At 37.1% G+C, this 10048-nt stretch overlaps 1 protein-coding gene across 6 annotated transcripts in view; it reads left to right on the top strand.

Moving 5' to 3' along the window:
* brsk2a (BR serine/threonine kinase 2a) overlaps window positions 1-10048 on the top strand; it is a 234185-nt gene that overhangs the window by 219976 nt on the left and 4161 nt on the right. For 2 of the 6 annotated variants that reach the window (XM_028449923.1, XM_028449924.1), the window contains 2 exons: window positions 1184-1273; window positions 9408-9627. In XM_028449923.1, coding sequence (XP_028305724.1) covers window positions 1184-1273; window positions 9408-9583 — 266 coding nt within the window. In that variant the 3' untranslated portion in view covers window positions 9584-9627. Of the gene's footprint in view, window positions 1-1183; window positions 1274-9407; window positions 9628-10048 lie in introns of those variants that run through there. The other 4 variants (XM_028449926.1, XM_028449927.1, XM_028449925.1 and 1 more) reach the window with 2 other exon arrangements.

Consider the following 10048-nt stretch of genomic DNA (forward strand, 5'->3'; position numbering starts at 1 on the left):
TTCATATAATACATATTTTTTGTCTTGTTCCATTTTGTTTTTGGGGTGAACTAGCAGCTGACTGAGTTTGTTGTGTGGTGTTATGGCCGTGCTAATTGCATATTTCTTCAACGCGATCAGCAGACGCCTCTGAAGAAGACTGACAGTGGACAGTCAAAACATGTCAGGAGATCAAAGTAAAATTTCCTGGAAAAAAAGTTGTCTGAATAAAGGAAGCCTTAGCATATTATTCATAAAGAAGACAAAACCATCTTGCTGGAATTATTGAATAAAGCTAAGTTGCATTTTAGTCAAAAGACTACGACTAAAACTGACATAGAATTTGCTGTCAACATTAACAGTTACTGGTTTGATGTTGGGATATTTTTGTGAAACTGGGCAGAACTTTATTCCTTGACAACTTCCTGCTTCCAGGATGAGTTCTAATGAAAAACAGAAGCTGGGTAATCAATTAACAACAAATGATTATAAGACACAAAAACCAGCTACAGTGACCTCATGTAAAGGATTTTCAATATTCGCAGGTGGTGAAATGGCTCTTTAAAAATAAAGTTACTAAAAAAAAAATTGTTTTATATCCCAAGAAAGAGAAACCTTTATACTGTAAATGAAAACTGATCTTGCTTCTTACATTCCTACATGCAGTTATGGGCCAATGAAAATAGTAAAAAAAGTATTTTTTTGCATTTATAGAGAATGTCACCCAAGAACAAATACATATATGTGACTAATCATTAGTGATTTGAACAGTCTATGTACATAGCTCAAAGCTGATAAATTACAGGGAGCTGAGGCATATACTAAGTTGTTTACTGAAGGCTGAAACCCAACAAACTTTTTTCCAAATTTGAGGGGGTGGCATATCTGCTATACATCATATATAAGGATGTATAGCAGATGTTTTTATATATTCTGAGAGAGTATGTGGAGTTGTATTACAATACCAAATGTTCCTATATGATGTAGGTCCTGAGATAATTGAAAGCTGAAAATGGAAGAAAAATAAGGACACGCCCCCTCACTAAATTTACCATTTTTCAAAAAGTATTCGTCCGATCAGACTCAATATTTACAGTGTGCCTATTGAGTAATTGAGGAACAATTAGTAAAATATTCATCATTTTTGGAGCCTGGGATGTCCTGAAAATGTGTTGAAATGACCCAGTGATGTGTTTGCATTCAGGACCCAGCCGACGCTTCAAGCGAGTGGTGGAGACGATTCAGAGTCAGTTGTTAAGCACACATGACCAGCCTGGGGTCCAGCAGCTCACCGGTGAGTAAAACGTCAACCAATGGAAACAAAAGCTCCTCACCCCACCCCCTTCCTTCCTCATTGGTCCATTCCAAGCCTTAATGAAGCTCTGTGATGGTAGCGTAGCTGCTGCCGAGCTTCACATGTTGTTGCGTTGCCCTGGCAGTGAAGATCAGTGTAGAAGTACACGGAGCTTATTCACATTCCGCTACTACACTATGGCACCCAAGACTGATTGTGGGAGCTCGTTACCATGGCAACACCAGCACTGCAACCCAACACACGACCCATAATGCAGTGCGTTACGCCGTAAAAACTGCACCTGATAAGAGTTGAGTCCGCTGCTCCTTCTGTAAAATAAGACGTCCCTTTTCTCTTTAGCTCGTCCTTCTGGAATCATTAGACTATCACACATGATTCTCCTCCAAACCTGGATTCTTTTATTCATGTTTTCCTTCCCACATGGTCACATTTTAGCTCAACACACAGCCTGGGTGATGAAAAGAACAAAAAATGAGAGTCACTGCTCTGTAGGTGTTCCACCACTGCCATCACCGTCACAGCAACTCCATCTGCTGGTCAGATTATGGAACTACATCAGCCTGCTCGAGGTGTGGCTCCACCTGGAATTTAGGCTGCATCCAAATAGTTCCTCCTATCTCCTTTCCTATCCACTTCACCCCTGGAAGTGCTTACATGGTGGCCATGATAAAGTGCGTCCGAGTTCTCTTTAAGCTGATAAAAAGAGGCTCAATGCTTCCTTTTTTACCTCCTTTAGCCTATGAAACACTGATGCATCTTTTACCAAAGGAGACCAGGTAATGCTCACCCAATTCCTTGCGGTGACAACATTTAAAGGGAAACTCACACCCGAGTGCTCACGAAAACTCACAATAAGTAACAGAGATCATGTAAATTATTAATGCAATAATATGCCTTGAACAACTTTAAATAAATAATCTAAAACCCATATATTATTATATGTACATATCAGATTATAACTGACATAAAACAGACACTCTGTGGTTCAAGAAAAAGGATCAGAGACATTTTTATCCACATGTTTTATTCAACATAATTCATATTAGTGAGTGGAAGGTGAGTGTGAGCAACCATTCTCAATGTGGCTTTCTTTTAGTTTCACTTTTGTTCCTCGTAGCCTGGTAGCTTCTTTTCCTTTAATATACATTCAAAACTTGGGTTTTTTTAGATTATATCAGAGGAAAGTGTTATAAATGAGCTTTTTGTCAATTTTTGGAAATTTGTAGTTTTTTATCCACGGCATACGTCACTATACTTAGCGGCCGTCAGATTATTACGTCACTTAGAGGAAGTGAAGCTGATTGTCAAAACAAACGCGATAGCCTTTCCCTAACTCCTCTCCTAAGACCTTTCCTTAACCCCGTGACTTATGGAAAAGTGGATAGGAAAGGAGATAGGAGGGACTATTCAGACGTAGCCATACTCACGTTGTCTTAAGTCACTGATGCTTCCGTCATGTGTGTTTCCTATGTTGAGCTGCTGAAGCTACAAGTGTGAGCCTCTGATGTGCAATGGCTGTGTTTGGCACTGATAGACACACACAGCAGTGATGGCAGCTGTTCTCAAACCCAGCAGTCTGTTATCAGGGCTCTGCCTCAGCGACTTTTCCAATTATTCGTGATCTTTCATATTGTCGAGCTGATTAACTGACAGAGGTGCTGGAAAGACACTTTCATAGATTACATCACAGTCAGGGTTTTCTTTGTGGCTCACTTTGAATAGAATGAAATGCAGATAAACAGGGATGTTGGAGATAAAAGCTCATTTGTGTTTACCTTCTGCATTCATTATTGTGTCTTAGAGACCACATGCATCAAACTCAAAGCCTCGGGAGGGCAAATTTGAACCTTCACAGAATGCAATTTGGATAAAAATGAGAGCGAAAACATGAATTATTGTGTAAATAATGGACTTATTCAGTTGTAGATTGTGTCAGTTCCTCCAAATGCACAAATTTAATGAAATTTGACAATTCCTGCTGGGCTCACAGTTTTTCTGTGCTTATATCACATGACGGCAGTTATTTTTATTCCTAAATTGTTAAAATAACTCTATTATTTTTTTCCAAAAGCCTGCAGTTCTCCTATAATTATTTCACATAATTTCCCCAAATTTGATACAAAATCAAGGAAATTAAAGTAAAATTCCTTCAGAGACTGATACTGTCACTTATTGGTTGGATATTGTAAGTGCATTTGTATCTAGAGCATTTTAATGTCAAAATGTGTCGTTTTTCTTGCCTAAAATCTGCCGGCAACTTAAAGCTGCTACCTTTTTTTTTTTTTATTAAATAAAACTATAGTGTAGGCCTCATAGATATATAAACAGTGTTGTGCTAGTTACTGAAAAAAAGTAAGTAGTTACCGTTACTAGTTACTTCATTAACAAAGTAACTCAGTTACTATTTTGATTACTTACACCAAAAAGTAATGCGTTACTGAAAAAAGTAACTTTTGAGTTACTTAGAATTAAAGAATGTATTATTTATTTTGGGTCATTTGTGTCCATACAGCTTCATATCAGTGCTGTAATAATATAATAATCCACTGTTGATCAACTGCTATAAAACAACCATAAATGATGTGCATTTAAAGCACAAAACAGATGCTCCAAAATAAAACAGTAATTTTTCAGCCTTAGCACAGTAATGTAAAGTAAGCTGTGCATATTCCAGGTGCACATTCTGCTGTTGAAAATACTTATGAAAATAAATGTGGAAAAACTAATTCACAGCATTTTTCTCAGCTACACAGTGCTAAACATATTATGTTATTTCTTTAGAAATATATTGCGTTACAGTACGAGTTACTGTCAAAAGTGACGTTGGAGCGGTAACGCGTTACGTGCAACACTGTATTTAAATCAAACATTCACTCCAGAAAGAAAGAAAAAATGTCAAAATTACCACTTGAAAGTTTTTCATCTTAACCTTAAACACTCATTTGTTGACATTTTTGTACATTGCATTGTGGGATGTTGAGTTTCGTAAACGGATGCAACGTTCCGCCTTCCCAGCCTACCCGAAGCCCCTCCCCTGGTCTGAATATTAACTAATGTAGGGTTGAATATATAAAATTAATGTTTGAATATATATGATGAAAGACTGTACAGTAAATGGAATAAAAGAAAAAAGCAGGTCTCGTGTTTTGTAATGTTATCAAAGAGATACTGCTGAATTTGCTGTTTTTTTCAAAATGTTCAAACTTTTTTTGAATCAGGTGGTCTTACACATATTAGAATATACTAAAATATCACCATCAGTTTTTTAAGTTATTCTCACTTTTCGGTTAATTCCAATTAATAGCTCCAATGAAAAGTTTATGAATATTCCCCAAATTCTCTTGCTTATGTTCCTGTTCAAATGTAGTTTTCCGCCCCTTTGCAACCTTAATTACAGCTACACCCCATGATCTCTCACAACTAGTGTTGAAAATGGGAAAAAATTATCTAGATTTACTGCAGGCAAATTCATATTTGCAAATATAATGTCCTGCCATCATTAAATTCTATTATTATATTCTCCTTATCATACCATACATTATTCTGCTGTAACATGTGGAAGTGTAACCTAATGAACTATACATTATAATTCATAAACTATAAAGTGTAACAGCATTACACAAATAGTTTGTTTCTTTGTGTTTCTCCTTATCTTCACCGTGTTGGCCCATATCTATAGGCTTAAGGGGCTCAAGCCAATAACATCCATTTCCTGATTATTTTTGAGTTTGAGATGCTGTGAGGACAGTCATCTCATTACAATCCTCTCATCTTTACTATTCAACTGAACAAAAAGAGACCTGGAAAGATAAGCTGCTTGTTACACAAGACCAATAAATATGAGCAGTCCATCATAGAGAGAGAGAACTGTCCTGGCTGATAAATGACATGAAGGTTTCTGCTGTAAAAAGAGATGGTGAATATGTGTGTGGATCCTTTCACAAACATTTAAATAATTGGATCATGACTTGTATTCTTCTGATAGCAAAGTGAGCATTTAAAGTCATTAACAAATCTTTGCCTGTGTAAGGTCTGATCATCCTGTTTTCAGAATTAATTAAGACGAACAACGGATTAGGACACATTTCATACAGTTTATTACAGGTGGGTCATTCCATGTCATTTATAAATGGCCCACGCACTTTGGCGTGAAAAACTACTAAATAAATGATTATAAGACACAGAAGGATTTTCAATATTAGCGAGTGGTGAAGTAACCAAAAGTCAGATTCCAAAATTAAAATCATATAAAGACATTGTTTTATATCCCAAGAAAGAGTCGTCTTTATACTATAAATTAAGACAGAAATCATATTTTTCTTACATTCCCATGTGCAGTTATGGGCCAATGAAAATGGTAAAAAAAAAGCATTTTTTTGGATTTCAAGAGACTGTCACCCAAGGACAAATACATATATGTGACTAATCATTAGTGATTTGAACACTCTATGTACATAGCTCACAGCTGATCAAATGACAGGGAGCTGAGGCATATGAAAAGTTATTTACTGAAGGCCCAAACATGTTCCAGACCCAAACCCCAACATAACAAACTTTATTTCCAATTCTAAGGGGCTGGCATGTCCACCATATAAGATGTATTGCATATATTTTTGTATATTCTGAGAGAGTAGGTAGAGCTGTATTACTATACCATATTTCAGTTTCCCATGTGATGTAGTTCCTGAGATATTAGAAGAATAGGGACCCACAAAAATCAACAAAATTGGCCATATCTCAAAAAGTATTCATCCGATCAAACTAAAATTGTACAGTGTAGCTATTGAATAATCACGGAACAATTGGGAAAAATGTCAGAATTTTTTTAAACCTAAATGCGTGGGATGTCCTGAGAATTTGTTGGAATGACCCAGGTCTACTTTTCCTCATTCTATCCCACTTAAGCTGCTGGAGACAATCTTTTTTTCTATCAGATAGAGACATCGTGTAGGCCTCGTAGATCAATAAATCGAAGATAATTTCCATGAGAAAAAGATGTAAAAGGTTGAAATTGCCACTCAAAAGTTTGCTTACACCTCCACTGTAAACAATCTCTTATTGACATTGTTGAAAAAGTTTTGTGCATTGCATTGTGGGGTGTCTCATAAACCGATGCATAAAAGTGTTTTTACTCCATTCTTAACGTGATTTCTTCTTTGTTTTGACCAGGCAAGATGGATATTTATACTATTCAAACAGATGAGTGACAGGTTGTAATACAGTGGTTCCGAACCTTTTTTGGGGTCATGACCCCATTTTTTATATCACAAATTTATGGCAACCCCAAAGACATTTTTCTCTAGATTTCATTTTTGATCATGTTCGTTATGTTGTTACAAATACAGAGAAGTCATGATTAGTGCGCGTGATTAGTTATATTTGAGAAAGTGAAAGTACAGAATACTTTTGTTTGAGGTTAAGATAAAGAATTTTTTTCAGTTGACCCCACTGTGATTATAGAAGGAAAGCACACACTGTGCAGTCCTTTGTATATTGTTTATTAGTACATGCTGAACATAAGAAGGAATCTACTTAGAAATACGACGTGGAATCGTAGCTGAACTGAAAAAGTCCTTTGAAGTCATTTTTGACCTAAATCAGTGAGCCCCAGTGAGCCCCTGATCACATACTCTTTGAAAATAAAAGGCAAATGACTGTAATGAAGTAAACAATGGCTTTGCATACCAATGTGTGTCAAACAAAAGGCCTCATCAGGTCTTGGTCGTTATGTCCCCTAATCACCAGTAATGGCAGCGAACCTGGGAGCCAAGCTTAGGGAGACAATAGAGAGATGAGTGTTGAAAGGAAGTGTTTCTCTGCAGTTTCAAAGCATGACTGGTTCTAAAGAGCTGTGCACCATCAGCACATTTCCCAACAAATGTAAATGACATTATAATCACTGCAAGGACATTTAAAGAAGTGCCACATATTCAGCAGTGATCGCCCACACTGTGTTTTCTAGAATAAACTGCTCAAAGTGTGGGAATGCACACCCGAGATGGTTTGCATTCCCACACAGACTCACACATTCTGTCTGTCTTCCTCAGCCTTTAGTGTATTATTTAGCTCGCCAGCATACGTTTTTCATCACACCACATCAATTTCACACAGCATCCCTGATCGAGATGCATCATTTAGTTCAAGTCGTCACAGTTTTTGGCTGCTGGCTTGATGTTTAATACTTCAAAGAGACGCGGTGATGATGATGCAGTGCATCAGTGTGTTTTATTTTAATGTGTTTACCAGGTTTTATAGTGCGTGAGTGAAAAAAGAGACCGCTTTATTAAAGCTGCTGGAGACGATCGTTTTTTTTTGTCAGATAAAGACGTAGTGTAGGCCTCAAAGATCAATGGATCAGAGATTATTTGCTCAAGAAAAAACTGTTTAACAGAGATTCCCAACCTTTATTGGATCGTGACCCCATTTTTATACCCCGAATTTTTGGCGACCCCATATATTTTTTCACAAAGTTGTTTTTGATCATTTGTTATACTGTGTATATTTTTTTTTTCTTCCATTTTCTCTTTCTTTTTCTCTTTATACTGCATTTTACTTGAAGTAGATTTATGCTAGAAAGTGAAGGTATAGCATACAGTTGTTTAAGATTGTTTGATTTTAATGTGAAAATAATTAATAATTCAAATATATATACATTTGTTTTTTTGTGAAAAACACAGATGTAAAAGATTGAAATTTCTACTTTGTAGTTTGTTTTGATTTCCTTTGTAAACACTTAGGCTGTGTTGTAAATGTCACTTACTACTCGTACTAAGTCTGATGAGTATGTAGTGTGTTCACATTAGATAGTATGGAAAGATTGACGATGCGAGAAATACCCGTATATATCTGGAATTTTTTTGAAGTATGCACTGTGGGCACACAGGATGCATTGCGAGCAGAACGAACAATTGTCCTACAACTGGCTTCAGTCTAAAAATCAAACATCCCCTTTTCAAAATAAAAGCATCTCTCCTTGTCTTCCATTTGTCTTTTAACGCTTTTGTAAATAGGGCTCTTGTTTTGAAGTTAACCAAAGTTTTGTCAGCAGCACACTGTTGAGTAGTAGCACAATGACAGGTCTCCGCAAATGTCAGAAATATCAGCATGAAGTTTTATGGATCAAATGACCACATGTTGATATTCGACTTAATCGTTTTCTCACTTAAAATGTTGTCAGAGCTTTCAAAGGTGGAGAATCAATGAGATATTTAGCCTTGGTTTAACTCAGGTTTTTGTCATTGAAGGTTCAAAATGCATTTTGGGAAACACGGAACTTAGTGTACTTCAGTGGGAATGCTCAGCATCCTAATCATACTTACAGTATAGTATGTAGGAGACAGTATGTTTGTAGTGTATAGTACGGAGGGTGTCGATTCGAACACAGAAAAGTTTTACATGTTGCATTGTGGGATATGGCGTCAGATACGGAATTGTTTTTTATTCTCACTGTGAGTTATTGTTTCTTCGTCAAACAAGGAGGACCTTGTGATTCCATTGACACTATTTTGTTTAGGTTTATTCCTTGTGATATTTAATTCCAGCCAGATTCAGACCTTTCTGTGTAAACCCCTCAGAAATAAACATCTGCCATTATTTCTCTACAACTTTCAGTCCCTTAAAACACCAGAAATGTGTTTGAAAGTCACTTCGGCTGAGTTTTTGGAGGCAAATACAAGAAATCACATTAAAACACTTTTATGGATCTCGGACTCCACATCCCACAATGCAATGTGCAAAACTTTTTCGACAATGTCAATCAATGTAGTGTTTACGGTGGAGATGAAAACAAACTTTTGAGCGACAATTTCTACCTTTTACATCTTTTTTTGAGCAAATAATCTTGGATGTATTGATCTGTTTCATCTGATAACAGTGGTCGTCCCCTGCAGTTTTAAAGGTGCGTTCACTGAAGGCTGATGTTAGATTTGATCAGGCTTAGCCAATCATCTTTATGGTTCAGGCTTTCTCCCTGTCCAGACCAGCTCTCCCAGCATTCCCACACCAGTGCAGTCTTGTTTCCCTCTTTTCTCCTCTCTGTATCCTCTTCCAATCCTCTATTCCTCAGCAGTCCCTTTGAGTACCAACTTTGACGTTATCGAACAACTTTTTTCAGACGAGAAGAATGGACTGGGGCCACACCCCACCGGGCCACAGCACTCCAAGCTCCGCCCATCACCCATGCACATCCCGAGGCGCGAGCCCGAACAAAATGACGCCAAATTCCAGAGCGCGGGCCGAGACAGAGCCAAGCAGCCTGTGGCTTCTGTCGGCACGCACCAGGAGTCTTAATAAAAGCAGCACAGAATCTCCTGCACTAAGAGAATGAAGAATGTTACTTATTTTTATACTTCAGGATGTAAACTGTCACTCACGCACCTCTTTTGTATGAAATGACTTTATCAAGCTATTTTAAGAATATGAAAGAGAGCTTTTAAAATCTGCTTCCCCCCCCACACACACACACACGCACGCACGCACGCACACACGCACACACGCACGCACGCACGCACACGTTTCCATCCTGCATTCTTAGTCATCACCAGTGTTAATTTTGTTGACTCAAAGTATTAATCAACTATATTATAGTAAATGTAAATAACGAGACTATGACTATTTGAAAAATATGTGTGAATGAAAACTGTATAAAATATATTGATACTTTTGTCCACGAATAAAAATTCTATATTATTATTAATCTAATTATTTTATAACTAATATAAAAATGTAGTCACATGGGACAAAATCCAGTCTGAA

This window comes from Gouania willdenowi, chromosome 6, assembly GCF_900634775.1.
Source record: "Gouania willdenowi chromosome 6, fGouWil2.1, whole genome shotgun sequence".
In the NCBI taxonomy this organism is placed as follows: Eukaryota; Metazoa; Chordata; class Actinopteri; order Blenniiformes; family Gobiesocidae; genus Gouania; species Gouania willdenowi.